The 19,141-nt window shown below is 36.5% G+C and overlaps 1 protein-coding gene across 7 annotated transcripts in view; it reads right to left on the minus strand.

The window, feature by feature from the left end:
• RALGAPA1 (Ral GTPase activating protein catalytic subunit alpha 1) overlaps positions 1-17,305 on the minus strand; it is a 258,926-nt gene extending 241,621 nt beyond the window's left edge. For 3 of the 7 annotated variants that reach the window (XM_064292400.1, XM_064292401.1, XM_064292403.1), the window contains exon 1: positions 16,686-17,304. In XM_064292400.1, the coding sequence (XP_064148470.1) occupies positions 16,686-16,791 (106 nt within the window). In that variant the 5' untranslated portion in view covers positions 16,792-17,304. Of the gene's footprint in view, positions 1-16,685 lie in introns of all 7 variants that reach the window. The other 4 variants (XM_064292405.1, XM_023546116.2, XM_023546115.2 and 1 more) reach the window with 4 other exon arrangements.
• Positions 17,306-19,141: the final 1,836 nt, after the last annotated feature.

Consider the following 19,141-nt stretch of genomic DNA (forward strand, 5'->3'; position numbering starts at 1 on the left):
TCTTTTCATGCAAAACTGTGATACTTACCCCCAAAAAAGACACAAAATAAATAGAAAAAGTGCCAAGAATAATACCACACATGCCATATTCTCTGAACAAAATGATATAAAATTAGGTATTAATAACTCAAGCTAGTTCCTATAAAAAGGAAGAAGAGTTCTTAGATTAAACAGTCCCAGGCACTCACACAGAAGAATGCCTGTTTCCAACAGACCATAAAAACTCTTTAATTCACAGGGCACTGGGTAGAGTACTATGGAAGGTATTGCCTCAGTACCAAAAACCAAGCCTGTGGCAGTCAAGTTGATTCGGACTCATAGAGACCCTACAGGACAGAGTAGAGTTGCCCCATAGGATTTCCAAGGACCAGCTAACAGCCGAGCTCTTAATCACTGCATCACCAGGGCTCCATTGCCTTGGTACCAAAAAAATAAAAAAAGGACCCTGGTGGCACAGCGTTTAAAGCGATCGACTGCTAACCCAAAGGTTGGCGGTTTGAAAGGACCAGTGGCTCTGTGGAAGACAGACTGCCTCAGGAGTGGGGAATAGTTAACCCTATCTGAACACTGTTCCAGAGCTGCCTAACAAATCGTAACCAAAAACCCACTGCTGTTGAGTCGATTTCTACTCATAGCGACCCAATAAGGTTTCCAAGGCAGTAAATCTCTACGGAAGCAGACTGCCATGTCTTTCAACCACAGAGCAGCTGGTGGTTTCGAACTGCCAAACTTTCGGTTGGCAGTCAATAGCTTTTAACCACTGCACCACCCAGGCTCCTTAACAAATCGTAACAGCAAGACAAAAAAAGGCACAAACTGTTCCCAAATAATTTAACTGCATCCCAAAAGACAGCTCATGAAAATTTATAAGAATATAAAATATCCAGGACCCAATAAGGAAAAACTGACCATGCCTGGCATCCAATTAATGATTACCAGGCATGCAAAGCAGGAAACCATAACCTGTAATAAAAAGAATAATCAATTTATCAAATCCAAACCAGAATTGACACAGGCGTTAGAATTAGCAAAAAAAAAAAAAAGGCATTAAAATAGTTATAACTGTATTCCGTATGTTTAAAAAGTTAAGGAGACACTTGGAAGACATAAAAAAAAGATCCAAATATAACTTTTATAGATGAAAACTAAAATGTTTAAGGTGAAAAATAAACTAGACAGAATTAACAGCAGATTGGCATTGCAGAAGATAAATGAACTTGAAGGCACAGCAGTAGAAACTATCCAAAATAAAACACAAAGAGAAAGAAGAATCCACTAAATTGAAAAGTGTACCAGTGAGCTGTGGAACAACTTGAAGTGGCCTAATTCCTGACAGTGCAGTGTTTAAGCACTTGGCTGCTAACTGAAAGGCTGGCAGTTTCCACAGAAGAAAGATGTGACAGTCAGTTTATGATTTCATATTTTATTTGGGATTATTTATATTTAATGTGATTATTGATACTATTATATTTGAGTCTATCATCTGTTATTTGTTTTCTGTTTATCCTTTCTGATCTTTTCTTTCTGGGATAAATACACATATAGAGGACTAGAATAAAGAGCCCAGAAATAAACCCTTACACTGATGGTTAACTGATTTTGGATAAGGTGCCAAGGCAACTCAATGGAGACGAACAGTCTTTTTAACAAATGGTGCTGGGACAACAGAATATCTACATGCAAAAGAATTAAGTTGGAACCCTACAGTATACCATATACAAAATGTAATTCAAAATGGATCAAAGACCTACGTATAATATATAAAATTATAAAACTCTTATAAAGAAACATGACCTTGGATTAGTCAATGCTTTTTTATATAGGACACCAAAAGCACAAGGAACAAAAGAAGAAATAGACCAGGCTTCATCAAAATGAAAAGAAAACCTACAGAATGGGAGAAAATATTTGTACATCATGAATCTCATAAGGGACTGTATCTAAAATGTGTGTGTATATGTTGTGTTGTGTGTGTTATGTATATACAGAATATATATGTGTGTGGATAATGTGTGTGTGTATATGTATTGATACATACACACGTCTTCACCCAAACTACTCTTCTTTCACTTCTGTCTAATGATATCCTCACCGTCTTTCAAGGTACAGCTCAAACGCCCCTGCCCCCATGAAGCTTCCTCCAAGACCCTCATTCGGATACGATCTTTCCTTTGTATTCATACATTTTTCTTGTTCAACATAGGATTCTCTTTCACTATACCATCAACTCCCACACTCATCTTTGCAGTTCCCTAAAACCTAGCAAAGAAAGCACTACATGTAAGTTGGTTATTCAAATAGTTGCTCCAATCTATCACCTTCAGATTTTTCCAACAAATAAATGGAAGCACAGACGGATAATTATTTTTCTTAAGGTCATTTTACAAGAAATGGCATGTTTACAAGAAGCAGCTAACAGTAACAATCTCCTTGTCTCCAAGAGGTCCTAAGGACAATTGATGGAAAGGGAAGATGACTGGTAACCTTGATGACTGCGTACCTTGAAGCTAACTTAAAAGGCTTCAGACAATGACAACAAACATTTGGTTATGCAAACACACTTCTTTACAGTAGCAATTATTCTATTCTAATTTTGGGTGGGGTGGGGAAGTATAATAATTGCTAAGTGATATAATTTAAGGATTTCTGCATGTTTATTTGAAATAAAACATCAACAATTAATTTTATTTCCTTACATTTATTCAATTCTCATTTGTTTTCCCAACATGTAACTTTGAAATAATTTTCTAATTTACCCATTTTTAATAGGTTAGAGACTGAGACTACACTTCAAAATCTTGACCATCATCAAAATTATTCAGTGGTTTGTACTCAATTTATTTTTTAAGAACAAATTTCATTACTTGACTTTGAGTAGCCTATCAGGTCTCGAATTTGGTTTTATCTTAAGGGTTCAAATTAAAATTAAAATCATTTTCAAAATTCTTCACCAAGTTCTGTGCAACAATGCATTTTTTTAAATGTAATCTTCCAACAATATCTTTATCTTAATTTTATAGACAAGCAAAATGAAGATCTGAAGTGTTATGTATATAATCTAGGTAAGATCAGAACCCAGGTCTTCTGACTTTCTCTACTATAGTCCCTTATTTTCTAGCTATCTAATATTCAAGTTTCCTTAGAAACTAATTATTACATACTACGCAGGCTCATTGCAGGGACTATTAAATCAGGTAACATGTAAAAGGCTTAGTCCAGGTCTTGTCACATATAAGAGGTCAGTAAATATTAGCTATTATTACCAATACATGACAGCTGCTTCTGTAAAAGTATTCACCCCTAAAAACTTTTCCCCAAAGATAGTGAAAAGATGGAACAGTACCTGGAAGTACATTGTGTTCATGTGAAAAAGTCAATCTATTTATTTAGTAATTATTATCATGCTAACAATTCCTGAGAATCATAACATTTGACTATAGAAATATACCTAAATTCTAAAATCAACTTCCAAATAATGAATATTTAAAGTGGTTCAAATTGGACACTTATCCACTTACTTAGAATAAAAAACTTAGAATAGGCACTAAGAAATGGCAATGCTGGTTACAAAGGATATATTGTAATTTTAAATTTTAATGTATATCAATCAAACTGCCCTCCAATTCACATTCCACTAGCGATATATGAGTATCTGTTTCCACGTGTCTTGATACCCTACTTTTAAATCTTTCCCAAACTTTATAAATTTGTAACAGTACATGAATAAAGGAAATTAACTCAAACATGATAAAATGTTTCTTAGTTTGTCTGTCTTTTAACTCTGTTCAGGATGGGTTTTACTCTTAGAAACTTACAATCTTTCATCTACACAAATTTATCAATAATTTCCTTGACAATTTCTAACTTTGGTATAAGTTCTAAGTGTGGTCTTCTCTATCCCAAAATTAAAGAAATACTTGCCTATTCCAAGGAAGATGAAAAGATGTTCAACATCATTAATCATTAGAGAAACGCAAATCAAAACCACAATAAGATACCACTTCATACCCACCTATGCCTACCTATATTCTAGGATAGCTAGAATCAACAAGTCAGATAATAACAAGTGTTGAAGATGTGGAGAAATCCAAATTCTCATATGACACTGCTGGCAGGAATATAAAATGATCCAGCCACTTTGGAGAACAATCTGGCACTTGCTCAAATGACTAAACACAGAGTTATCATGTGACCCAGCAATTCCACTCCTAGGTATGTAATACCCAGGAGAAATGAAAACACATGTCCACACAAAAACTTGAATACAAATCTTGGTAGCGGCAATATTCATAATGGCCAAAAGGTGGAAACAACCGAAATATCCATGAACTGATAAATGGATAAGCAGAACGTGTTACTTACATACAATGGAAAATTAATCCACTACAAAAGGAACAAAGTACCGGTACAAGCCACAACATGGATGAACCCTGAAAACATTACACTGAGTGAAAGAAATCAGTCACCAAAGCCTACATTATATGATTGCATTTATATCAAAGTTCTGAGGACACAGATCCATAAAGACACAAAGTGGATTCACGGTTGTTTAGGGATAATGGGAGAAAATGGACATACAAGGAGGTGATAGTTAAAGAGTACAGGGTTTATTTGTTTATTTTAATTGTACTTTAGACAAAGGTTTACAAAACTAGCTTCTCATTAAACAGTTAGTACACGTGTTACTTTATGACATTGGTTAACAACCCTACGGCACGTCAACACTCTCCCTTCTCGACCTTGGGCGCCCTATCACCAGCTTTCCTGTCCCCTCCTGCCTTCTTGTCCTTGCCCGTGGCCGGTATGCCCCCTTTAGCCTCGTTTTGTTTTATGGGTACAGGGTTTATTTTTGAAGTGATAAAAATGTTCTAAAATCAACTATGGTGGTAATTGCACGTATCTGTGAACATGCTAAAAACCACTGCACTGTATACTTTAAATGGGTGAATTTTATATATGTATATATATATATCTATACACACACACATACATAAAGCATATCTCAATAAAGCTGTTAAGAAAATACTTGCCTTTTTTTCTTCTAGTGCTGTTAGGGTTTTACTTTTCATACTGAAGAAACTGATCCGTTTAGAATTTATTCTGTTAGAAGGTATGAAGTAGTAATCTACATGTATTTTTTATCTAGATGAGCATTCTCCCTTCTTAATCTTTATCTAAACAACTATTTAATGAGTTGGTCACATGAGTTCCTTTTGTAGCTTATACAAATCAAGAGGAAGACTGCTTAAATGGAATGGTAGTAAGGTTATTAAAGTTAAGGATATCAAATATACCAGGGAGTTAGAAGAGTCATATAATTATCTATTTAAGTCCCTTAAAATGATGGCAAGGTTGTAAGTCAGGTATCAAAGTTCTTGATAAATTTAATGAAGTGACCAGGAGGCTGAGAAGTAACACCAGTGAGAAAGTTTGAAGGACTGTGTGATCAGGCAGCATACGTACCCCAAAGTAAGAAGGATTTTCAGAGAAGTGCAGAAGTATCATAGTAACACCAGTGAGATAAAGGAATGCTGAATTCTCCAGGCAAGAAGGAATGCATCACCGATTTGAGCAGGGATGTAAGGGAATTTGTGTCTTCAGGGAAAAATTAGTTTCAAATAAGGGCATACACAACATATGTCATCTTTCGTTTTAATATAAAACAACGTTCTAAGTATTTATGTAATAAGTATACACTTTGCAACAGTGTCATCTATGAACTAGTTCTATAATAGGCAACCCAACATGCTTTTATCACAGTAAGGCACAACTATATTGAATTGTTCTCATATAATTAAACTGTAACACTTAAACCCAGTGCCGTGGAGTCCGTTCTGACTCATAACAACCCTATAGGACAGAGTAGAACTGCCCCATAGAGTTTCCAAGGAGCGCCTGGCAGATTTGAACTGCTGACCCTTTGGTTAACAGCTGTAGCACTTAAACACTATGCCACCAGGGTTGTAACACTTAGCCCATTTATTAAATTGGAAAGGTAAATTCGGAGCAAATAATGGATTGTCTTGAATGCAGGCTAAGGATTATGTACTTTATCCTATAGGCAATGGGGAGCCATGAAAGGTTACAGAGCAGCTAGAGTGACATGCTCAGTAATGTGCTTTAGAAATACTGTGAGAGCACCATGTAAGACAGGCTAGAGAGGAAAAAAGATCCTCGTAGGAAGACCAACCAGTAAGCTTCTGCGAAAGTTCAGGCAAGAAACTGTCGAAGTTTTAACTACAGAAATGATGGTAAGAACAGAACAGATTCAAATATCATAAAGCCTGAGAAGAGCAGGATTTGGTTGGGGATAAGGGTGTCCCATAGACAACTCAAACTTCGAGTGTCCCAACATAAATTTATCTTTCTCTACTATATTCTCCAAGATAAAAGCTTCATGTCTTACTAACAAGGAGATATCATTTACAGAAATAGGGAAAACATGAACCCTTTAGGTCATGTGGACATTTAATATTTGAAAGACAGCTACAGACATACTAATCACCTATTTTTCTATTTTCTCTAAGGGTTTTTTTCTCTAGCAGGACCTTCTATATGAAGAGACACTAGGTAACATATGAATATACACGATTAAATTCAGAATCTAGGAAAAAAAAAAATTAACCAAAACAAACAAACAAAAACAACCTGTATGCTTTCTTTTTAAGACACTGAAAACTTAAAACCCAACATGCTTCTCTTTTCCCCTTAGCTGTCATGAAATCTAAGAACCAAATTCAATGTCTCTGGGCTGTAAGCAGCTCATCTCTGCAATCTGGTAATGTTTCTTTCCTTTAAGTAGTGCCTATTCAGGTTTTGCTTGTTTTATCACTAGTGGTTCTATGCCACATTTTATTCATTCCTGTAAGTGATGCAAAACCTTTTAAATAAAATAAAATCCTTAATAAAAGAAATATTAATGCAAAGATGGGTTATGGTATTTGAAACAGCTTGCTATCTATTAAGCACATTAATCAATAACATTGTTTATATTAATAATCTGCACAATAAATCATTTTATAAACATACAAGGCCAAAGTAGTTAAATTAGGTCAAATTAATTTTTCAAATAAATAAGATTCAAATTAAAGAGCTTTACTATAGAAGGGTCTCATGTTAAGTATATAGGAGCACTTAACTTTAGACACCAAGCTCTTAAAAATGCACTCAAAATATCAAGTTAGCTATTTTTATAGGCAGTTTATAGTTCACAATGACTCCTATACTTCCTGCCAAATCAGTTCCAAGTTAGTATGTACCATGTTTATGTCATTTATTCAATAAACACACAGTATTTGTTTCTGTCCTTATATTTTGCCATTTGTACCTACTGAACACTACTATTTCATTATTTTTCGGACTTAAAATATTTTAATCTAATTTTCTTTGTGAAAATGGATGTATTTAAATTACAGAAAGGCAATCAGATACTTCTCACTAATCACTTTAAGTTAACAAATGCCTTCCCTAAATATAAAAAAGAAAAATATAGGAACCAAATTACTTTTGGTATGAAGCCAATTTTCAGTCTCCTTTATTTAAAAGAATCTGTTATCATCAACACCCAAAATTTAAGTATATTATTGTTAATATATGTTCATATTGTCCTTTAAGTGAAAAACTAAGTTTATACAAAATAACTGTACTATAATCAGGCAGAGATGATGAAAAATAATAATCTGCAAAGTTAATAATCGTCAAGCAGAGAAAAGGGACCAACAAAAGCCAAAATGCTAGGTATGGTATGCCTATCTGTGGAAATGAATTGGCCACAACATCTGTACAGGCATAGAGAGATATGGAAACTGTGTCTCTGGCTATTCTTTCTCCAGTTCACGTACAACGGCCATTCTAATGGCAAAGATTTTTGCCAATAAAAGAGAGGGAGACAGCAAGATGAGGACTGAGATCTCTAGCAACCACAAGAGATATGGTTTGACATGAACATTTAAAAGTTCCCAATACTTCCTTCTGGACTAGTTCAACAATTTCATATGGGAAAAGAGAATGTGATTCCCATATCAGCACATTGTATAGCTTCTTCTCTGAGTCACTACTGTAACAGAGCAGAGAATAAAAGCTCTGCAAACAGACCTGAGACACAGGTTTGAAGCCTATTCTATTCATACCGTTCTGTGCTCTTGAAAAATTTACTGAGTCCTTGAGACTCAGTTTCATAAAGTCATAATATCATCTACTTTATTGAGTTGTTGTGAGAAGTATCTGACACGGAAAAGATAATATTTATAAATATTTGTTTCCCATCTTGTTTACTACTGTTGAGAACCAATACTCTAAAACCTTCCCCATTCCCATAGTTTCCAATTAGATCTCCAACCAACTTTGTACTCCATCTGGTTGCTGGCCTCTTGTCCAAAGCCTTTTTAGGTAGGTGATGTGAAAGGCGCATTGTACTTAGATGCATAAACAAGGAGTGGAAAGAAAAAGGGAAACAAATGTTTTCTCATCAACATGAAAACAAGCTATCCTAAATTACATGTGCAAAGCAGTCTGCACTACAAAAGCTATCCTAAATTACATGTGCAAAGCAGTCTGCACTGTAAGGAGATCCCAAAATAATTTTCAGGATAAACTTAATTTTAAAAGTATTTCAAAGTAAACTACATGAAATAAATGCTGTTAACTCCTTGGGTTTTACCTCAGTAACTTAAAGTACTTTAAATTAAAAATTTAACGTATTTCAAGTATTTTTCACACGCATTACCTCACTTCATCCCTCAAGACACAGATATCTTAAACAAATAGTATTAGCCTACATTTTAAATAAGCAAACTAAGGGTCATAAAGGCCAAATGGCTTGACTAAGGTCACAAAGCCAGTATGGCAGAGCAGCTAGTTCTGCTCAGACCTATGTTCAGAGGTCTTAATTTGCATGTTATATAAAACCTCCTAAGGCCTATTGCAAAGACTTGAGTTTGCTAGGTATGTGATCTCACAGGATATGAGGCATTACTAACCAGTCAAAACCACACACCCAACAAAAGCCCAATTTTATTAAAAAAAAAAAAATCATAGCCTAATTTAAGGAAAATTCTTTGAAAAGCATCTTTTCAAAAAAATTAGAATATTCAAACATGATCCAAAAGGCTTCACATTCACCAAAGATGGAATAACAATCACAAGATGGAAACAATAAACACCCCATTTTTTCTGAGGGGAAAAAAAAAGATGAAATATAAGAAACAACAGTTTTCAAGACACTAGGCATTAGGTAAGGACACGAGCCCTCAGGGATGGAAAATAAATGAGGTGTGCCTTACTACTGCTCCAATTTACTGCCTTGAGAGAGATTCCAGGCTTAGACAAAAAGGAGAAGTAATCCAGGTGGTGTCCAGAAGACTCCATGAGTTGAGAAAACAGAGCTGAGAGTCCAGGGGTACCAACGCAACGAGAGTTCACAGGACATAGTACCAAAGAAGAGACAGCTTCACAGTGAGACCCTAGGAGACTGAAGAGGGTCCCTTTCAATTTATTTAGCAGAGCATCGATCACAGCATACTTGTAAGAAAACTACCCAAGGCAGGGGAAAGAATCATGCAAAAGGATTAGAGAGACTAGTACCAGGCACTCACATAGTACCTGTTCCCAAGAGTTGTACTAGAAGATAATTTATAATTCACGAAGCATTGGGTAGGACACTTAGGAAGATAATTGCTTAAGTAGCTAATAATTAGTCCTAGATGGAACACTACCGTAGACTCATGAATTAAATCATAAAAGCGAGACTCAAAATGATCACACTGTTTTCAATAATCTGACTGCTTCCCAGAAAAATGTTCAAAAATATTTTTAAGAATACAAAATATCCAGTACCTAATCAGGTAAAATTCACAATATCAGGTATCCAAAGACTAGCAGGCACATAAGGAAGCAATAAAACACAACCAATAATGGGGAGAATAATCAATCAATTGAAACTGACCAAAAATTGAAAGAGATGTTAGAATTAGCAGAGAAGTATATTAAAATAGCTATTTTAACTATATTCCATATGTTCTAAAAGCTAAGAAAACACATGGAAGATATTTTTGAAAAAGATTCAAAATGAACTAGAGATGAAAACTACAATGACTAAGATGACAAACTAGACAAGATTAATTGCAGAGCAGAAAAAACAGTAGTGAACTGAAGACTTAACAGAAGAAATTATCCAAAATAAAACACAGGAAGAAAAACACTCCTCAAAAAAGAAGAGAGTTATCAGTGAGCTATGAGACCTTTAAATATACTAATAATACTTCCTAATATGTTGTCTAATATGTTTGGAGCCCCGGTGGTATAGTGGTTAAGAGCTCAGCTGCTAACCCAGAGGTCAGCAGTTCAAATCTACCAGCCGCTTCTTGGAAACGCTATGGGACAGTTCTACTCTGTCCTATAGATAGGATTGCTATGAGTCAGAACCAACCTGACAGCATCTAACAACAACAACAATATGCTGTTGTTGTTAGCTGCTGTCGAGTTGGCCTCTGACTCATGGCAACATCATGCACAAAGGAACAAAACCCTGCCTGGTTCTCATGATCAGTTGCAGACCTAACCACTGTGACTGATCAGGGCTTTCGTTGGTAATTTTCAGATGTAGATCATCAAGTCTTTCTTTCTAGTCCATCTTAGTCTGGAAGCTCCACTGAAACCAGTTCAGCACCATGTTGTTGTTGTTGTTGTTGTTATGTGGTGTCAAGTCAGTTCTGATTCAGTGATCCTACGTACATTAGAACAAAACACCGCCTGGTCCTGTGCCATCCTCACTATCATTGCTATGCTTGAGTGCCTCATTGCGGCCACTGTGTCAATCCATCTCATTGTTGAGGGTCCTCTCTTTCGCTGACCCTCTGCTTTACCAAGCATGGTTCAGCATCATAGCAACACACAAACCAACACTGACAGATAGTGGCTACACGAGGTGCACTGGCTGGGAATCAAACCCGGGTCTCACACATGGAAGGTGAGAATTCTACCACTGTAGCACCAATGTCTATCCCCTCTTCCTGATACACTAATATAAATACTTTCTAATATGCTAATAACTGGAATCCAAAAAGGAAGGGGGTAATAAATTTTAAAAAAATGGTCAAAATTTTTCTACATTTGAAAATGAACCCCACTGAACCCCAAGCCAAGAAATATAAACTACACCAAAGCACATCAAAGCCAAATTGCTCAAAACCAGTGATGAAGAGATAAAAAGCAGCCAGAGAAAAAGACGTATTACGTAGAGAGTAACTAAGATAAGAATGACAGCAGACTTCTTATTAGAAACAATGCAAGAAGACAGCAGCGTAAATTTTAAAGAATTGAAAGAAAAAAACTATCAACCTAGTGTCCTAAACACAGCAAAAATATCTTTCAAAAGTGAAAAGAATATTTTAAAAAGAAGGCAAAATAAAGACTTTTTCAGAAAAGCAAAAACCATAAAGCCATCACCAGGAGACGTCGTCCACCAGGAGAAATATTAAATCCCTCAGGGAGAAAATGATACTGAATGGAAATGTGTATCTATACAAAGGAATGAAAAGCACTGCAAATATTATCACATGGGTAAACATACAACACTTGTTCTTATTATTTAAAAATCTTTACAAGATAATTGCCTGCTTACACAAAAATAATGATATTCAGTGTGAGGTTTACAGCATATGAATAAGTAAAATGTATGACAACAGCATAAAGGTTGGTGGGGGGAATGGAAGTATTATTGTACAAAGGCTCTCATACTACCTCAGAAGTGGTATAATATCACTCAAAGGTAGGCTGTGAAGGTATCTTTATCAAAGATTCCATAGAAGAATCCTGATCAAAAGAGGGAAAATGTAGAACAGAATTTAAAATTCTCACGGACTTCCAGACTTTCCGGAGCCACAGAGGGTGGATGAACCCTTGAAACTACTGCTCTGAATTTTCTATAAACCTTGAACCAAAAATATCTCCTGTAGTCTTCTTAAAACCAATACTGGTTTAGCTTAACTAGTAAAAAATGTCTGCCTTGAGCATTATGCTCTTTTAAGAACTATCTACATGGGACTGAACAGCAACTTGAAAGATTAGGGATCTGTGAGTTTATGTCAGTGAGGGAGGAACAACTCAGGAAACGAAGGTGAAAATAGTTGCACAATTCAAAGGATATAATCAATGTCACTAAATTGTACATGCAGGAACTGCCGAACTGGTGTATGTTTTGTTGGGTATATTCTCAAGAAAAACAATAAAATTAAAAAATTTAGGGAAAAAAATAAGAAACAAAATCTCATAAAAGTGCACAAAAAGAAATAGACAAATTCACAAGTACAGTTAGAGACTTCAATACTCTTCTCTCAATAATTGATAGAATGAGTAGACAGAAATTCAGTGAGGCTACAGAAAACATGAACAAAACCATCAAACAACTTGCCCTAATTAACATTTTTAGGACACTCGACAACACAGAATATAGATTCTTTTCAAATGCACAGAGAATATTTACCAAGTTGAAACATATTTTGGGCCATCAAATGAATTTCAATAAACAATAAAGAATTCCAGTTATAAAAAGTATGTTCTCTGACTACAATGAAAGTAAATTAGTAATCAATAACAAAAAGATAACTGAACTATGCAAAAACATATGAAGCTAAAGAACACACTTCTAAATAACCCACAGATCAAGAAGAAATCAAAAGGCAAGTGAGGAAGTATTTTGGACCTAATTGAAAATGAAATTACAAAATATAATTTAAGGGATGTTATTAGAACAGTAGTTAGGGGAAAATTTATATCACCAAATGCCTGTATTAGAAAGAAGAAAGGTCTCAAAGAAAGTAACTTCAGCTTACATTTTAAGAAGCTAGAAAAAGAAGAGCAAATTAAATCAAACTAAGCAGAAGAAAGGAAATAATAAAGATCAAAGCAGAAATCAATGAGAAGAAAAGCAATGCAGAAAATCAACAAAGCCAAAAGCTGATTCTTTTAAGAATATCAATAAAAGTGATAAATCTCTAGTCAGGCTGTTCAGGAAAAAAATCCACAAATACCAAAATTGAGAGAGGTGACATCACCACAGATTCTGTAACTACTCAAATGATAATAAGTGAATATTACGGACAACTTTATATCTATAAATTTGACAACTTAGACAAAATGGGCAAATTGCCTGAAAGAAACTACCAATGCTCACTCAAGAAGAAATAGATAACCTGAATATGCCTAAAGAAATTGAAACTGCAGTTAAAAACCTTCCCACAAAGAAAACTCCATACCCAAATGTATTCACTGGTGAATTCTACCAAACATTTAATGAAGAAAACTACCAATGATACACAAATACTTCCAGAAAATTAAACAGGAAGGAATATTTCCCAATTCATACTATGAGGCCAGCATTACCTGATACCAAAATTAGACACATTACCAAAAAACTACAGAACAATACTCTCATGAATATAGATGCAAAAATTATTAACGAAATTTTAGCAAATTGAATTCAACAATATATAAAAGACAATACAGCATAACCAACTGGGATTTAAACCCAGGAATGCAGGATTGGTTTAACATTTGAAAATCAATGTAATTCATCGTATTAACAAACAAAAAAGAAAAAACCATCTATTCATCTCAATGTTGTTAGTTGCTATCAAGTCAATTCTGACTCATGCCAACCCCATGTGTGCAGAACAGAACTGCTCCATAGGGTTTTCAAGGATGTGGCCTTTCAGAAGCAGACTGCCAGGCCTGTCTTCCAAGGTACCTCTCTCTGTGTGGGTTTGAACTGCCAAGCTTTCCACTAGTAGTTGAGCGCTTAACTATCTGCACTACTCAGGGACTCCGTTCCTTCACAATCAAGTTCTATAAATGCAACTGGAATTGTCCTACAGTGGGAACACATGCCAGGAAAAAGGTTTACATCAGATGTTTAAATTACGATTATGCCCTCAGATACTTGGATGCATTCAATTCTCCTATAAGTACCCTTGAGTGAGTGGCAGTTTAATTTACGGGTTAAAAATACAGATCAGATGAGAACAAACAAAAATCAAAATCTTGCATAGTTGGCAACACTCAACAACTCTGCTAACTAAACAGTTTCCTCATTGTGTTTACCTGATGTAAAACCTGCGCCTCCTACAAAAAAGGATATGAAGTGTCTCTTCCAACTAAAAAATGAGGGACTGGATTGGCCGATCTCTTAAGAATGCCTTTCAGCTTTTGTCATCTCCTCTCTCCTAATCATTTTCTTAACAATTATATTAACCATATTTCAAACAAAATAACTGTAATTATTTAGACAGAGAATACTTCATTGAATTTAATTACTATAACTGATATAGGCCTGGTGATGCAATGGTTAAATGCTCAGCTATTAACGGAAAGGTTGGCAGTTCTAACCCACCCAGTGGCCCTTCAGGAGAAAGACTTGGCAATCTGCTTCCCATGAAGATTACAGCCTAGAAAAACCCTATGGGATAGCTCTACTCTGCACACACGCGGTTGCTATGATTTGAAATCAACTTCATGACACCTAAAAACAACATAGCATTTGGAGGTCCATCTCTTACTCTATGTTTTGAAAAGGTTTCTCAATCTCTACACTACTGACATATTGGGCTAGACAGTTATTGTGATGCAAGACGTTTAGCGGCATCCCTGGCCCCTACCCACTAGATGCCAATAGTACCTCTACCGTAGTCATGACAATCAAAAATATCTCCAGAAACTGCCAATCATCCTCTGTCGGGCAAAACTTTTCCTGGTTGAGAACTACTGCGCTAAAACTACTGAAGTATAATAATCTCTCTATATGGACCTCCTCCACTCACAGGGCAGGGAGTCTGAAAGCACAGCGTTCTCCATTTGAAGGGTCTTAAGGGTATTTTAAATGTTTATACATGCACACACACATATACAGGATAAAAATGCTCCATTAAAAACAGTCCATAACTTACCAAGAAGCAAAAGGTTTTTGTTTTGTTTTGTTTTAATTATATTATTGTTTTGTTTTCAAATGGAGGAAACCAGGCCCTATAAAACATCTGACATATGTGACCTCTTAAATTTAGACCAGGTCTCCCAGACAGAAAAAATTTTCTATGCCAAAGAAGTATACATGAACCATTCCTTAACCATTCTATAACTAAAGAACTACAGCAGTTAACTTAGGAAATCTCAATACTTTATTGGACCTAAAATTTATAGCTCTGCCATTATACAACCTACAGTTTGTCCCAAGTAGGTGCCACATTATTGTGATCCATATTTTCCTACATTAGTTTTCTATGTCCCACTCTCTGTCAAATTTTTTCTTCAGTGACTTAACTCTCAAGTAGAAAAGATCATACTCTGAACTATATTTAGAAGATTTGTATTTTCCTGAAAACTGAGCTTAGTTTCACATTGCCAAGCTGCATGAATTGCTTTTTCACCATTCCACAGGAAAAAAATACAACTTACTTGTGATAAAGATTAGCTGTCATAAATGTAGGAAAAGTAAAAAACAAAAAAGCTGCACTGGAGTCATAAAACCTGTTCTGAATCAGCCTTCTACTTAGACGTTGACCATTTAACTTTTCCAAACTTCGGCTTTCTCATCTATAAAAATGGAGGATAATAATATCTGCTTCTAGATTTACCGTGAGGATTCATTATGAAAAATTATGTGAAATCACTTTGTAAACAATAAAGTCCATATAAATGTTGTGTATTAGTGGGGAAGCACGTACTTTAAATAAGGGACTTACATCTCTCACTAATAAACATCACTTTCCAAAACAAATACTCATTAGGAAGACAGCTTGAGATAATACTCTAAACTAGCATCTGGGTTCTAAATTCAGTTCTGCCAATAACTACCAATCAACACAGGCAAAGTCATTTTCCTCTTGACCTCAAATATCTTCATCAAAAAAAAAATGCAAGTACTGACCAGAAGGCTCCTTAATGGCAAGTACTTAATGGCCTAAGTACTATTACAGCCATTATCAGGCTATGAAATGACCAAATATCCAAACTCAGGGCACTGTTTAACATTACATCCAAAACTCAGGGCACTGTTTGGTCTGCCAGCAAAACAGGTAGAGGGCAGCCGACTTTAAGAAAAATTGAATTAAATAAAAATACAATTCTCGAGAAGAGAAGGAAGCTATAAACTACTCCCCCCCCCCCATAATTAATAGTTCTCCCTCTAAATGACAGTAATGATGAACAAGAGTGCATAAGGGCGGGGCTCTTTTCCACAAGCTTTTTGGGAACCACCCACTTCCCAAAGAGGTATAACTGCCCACTCCTTGCCCTCATCAGCCAAGAAACTTGAAACGAAAAATTAAGGTTTATACCGGGTGGAAATGGCGGTAGTCATTTGGCAAACATATCCTATAAACACCACACCAAGTCTTCCGAAAGTCGCAAAGATCTAAGCTTTTGGAATAATGATTTTTTTTTAATGAATCTGGACTATTAACTCAAAATTAGATAACCCTGGGTTAATAGTGATTAGTGTTTGCCAATGGCCAAGTTTTCCCTTCCCCAAACTCTCCGCCCTCCCAGGTCTCTGCAGAGGCGACACCTCGCCCTCTGCTCCCGCACCGCGCCAGGTCCGGACGCACCAGCTCCCGAGGGCGAATCACCAGAGATCCCCAGGGGAGGGAAGGCCGGGCAACCCAGGCCTCTCGGTGCCGCCACCCCTCGCTCCTCACCGATGACGATGCGCAGGTGCTTGAGGCGGGTCAGCGCGTCCTTCTTGGTGTCCAGCACCTTCTGGGTGGACTTCTTCACGTCCCCGTGCGGCTTCTTGGAGAACATCCTGCCGCTGTCGCCGCCACCGCTGGCTCCAGCCCCCTCCCGGCCCGGTCCCGGCGGCAGAAAGTGGAGGGAGTGGGCGGGGAGGAGACTAGTGTGAGCGGCTCATTCACTCCCCAGGACTGAAGGCCCCAGGAGAGGCGACTCCTCCCCGATCCAGGCCAGCACCGCCACCTCCAACCGCCTCGCGCTGCGGCTACGAGACACCTTCGTCTCCAGCTCCAATATGGCGGATCCTCTCTCCCGGCCCTGCACAGAGCAAGGGAGACCCGGGCGGGCCGCCCGCGGCCGCCGCCGCCTCCCGCCTCCAGCGGCCGCCGCTTGCCGCCACAGGCCGGGGCCCCAGACCCAGAGCCGCGGAGGTGGGGCTCTCGGCGGCGGCAGCACAACTCCTCTCCCTGAGGCCCCCTTAAGGTTAAAGCTTCTTCAGCAGCTTAGACCCTGCAGAGGCCCAAGCAGAGACGAAGAGTGTAGGGATGGGGTTTCACGACTCCGCCGTCGGTGGCGAACGGTCCCCGTGGCGACCGCCTTCTTACGTCAAGGGCTTTTGACGTCATGCCAGCGTGAGATCATCCGTGGCACTACCCACTCAGTTTTGGTTTTCTGTGTAAACAGCCAAAAGAGGAGCCCAAGGAAGTCGAGGAGGGCGTTACTGCATGTACCATTGTAAACAGTAACTCCTAGCCAAACTCCCAGAGTCGTGTCGTGTAGTTTTTGTAAGAATGGCCCTTCATCTTCACTGTTTAATATGTCGTAATAATTTCACAACGTAGCTTCAAAACACAAAAGCAAAACGTGCAAGATATTTTAGATGCCAATTCTTTTAAAGGCCTGGGTTGTAACACCCTTTCATTTCCTAGTTTGGATTGAGTTTAAACTATCTTTTGTTTTGTTTTGCAAAATGATGATTAACGTTTACTGTAGTTTAGAGATTTGTGTGGTTATAGGCCATCCTTTTGGTTAAAATCATTTTGCGTAAATGAGTGACTTCTGCCAGAAACATGTTGTAACAGAAAAATTACAGAGAAAAGAAATCTGGAGAGCTTCAATGTTTAATTTTCTTAATATATAAAAAGTTCACATAATCCAAGAGAAAATTGCTAAGACCTAGGTAGAAAAATTAACAAGGAACGTGGAAAAATGACAGAAGTGTATACCAATAACTAAAACATGTGGAAAATGTTCACACTCATTAGTAGTTTTTAAAAATCAGATTAAAAGAATTTTTATTTCTTAATTTTGAACAGCTTTATTCAGGTATAATTGATACATAATAAACCACATTTATATAAAGTGTACAATTTCATATCAAATTTTAACATATGCATACACCCGTGAAAACATCACCACAATCAAAATAGTGAGCATACCCATCACCCTCAAAGTTTCCTCCTGTCACTTTGTAATCCCTCCCTCCTCCTCACTTCTGATCCCCAGACGGGCATTGATCTGCTTTCTCTCGCTCTGAGTTTGTATTTCCTAGAGTTTTGTATAAGTAGAAGCATACAATATACTCTTTCTTGGTCTGGCTTCTTTCACGCAATATAGTTTATTTGTTTTATCAGTCAAAGTAGTGAAGTTTGTTTTTAAATTAACATTCTTACTGATGGTGAGTGTGACAGTAGGCACTCTGATAGCTTCTCACAAGCTTTCTGGAAAACAGTTTGGCATTCTATAACAAGACACTTGAAAATGTTTCCATCTTTTGATTCAGTAGTTTCCTTTTAAATCTCTATCCTAAAGAAAAAAAAGAAAAACAGAAATGGTGCAAATATTTATGTAAAGATACTAAAGCATGATTTACAATATTGAAAGAGTAGTAACAATATGAATGCCATCAATAAGGAGATGAACATCCAATAAATAGGTGGAACATAATGCAGCCATGAAAAGTGATTAATATGAAGACTTTTTAATGACATGGAAAATAATCAAGAATATAAAGTAAAAAAGCAGATACAAAGCTGAAAATATGTATGTTATAAAAACTGCAAAAACAAGGTTGTGTGTAAAATGTAGTTAGAAAAAAAGATGGAAAACTATCCCAAAATTGTGATATATGCAAAGTGGAATTACAAGTGTTTTTGATTTTTATCTTAATATTTCATTTTGTTTCTATTTTTTACAAAAAAGCATACATTGCTTTCATGATTAAAAAGAAAAAACAGTTTTAAAATTAAGAAATTCTAATGTACCAATTTTAAACTCACAAAACAAATTATGATGTATGTGTAACAATATAAACTCCTTGAACAATAGGACTGTTCTTTATCCCTACTACAGCATAAAATAAGTATTTGTTGATTTTAAAATTATTATATTTACGTTACAAAATGGTTTCTTTTGATAGTAG

Source organism: Loxodonta africana, chromosome 10 (genome assembly GCF_030014295.1).
Source record: "Loxodonta africana isolate mLoxAfr1 chromosome 10, mLoxAfr1.hap2, whole genome shotgun sequence".
Lineage (NCBI taxonomy): Eukaryota > Metazoa > Chordata > Mammalia > Proboscidea > Elephantidae > Loxodonta > Loxodonta africana.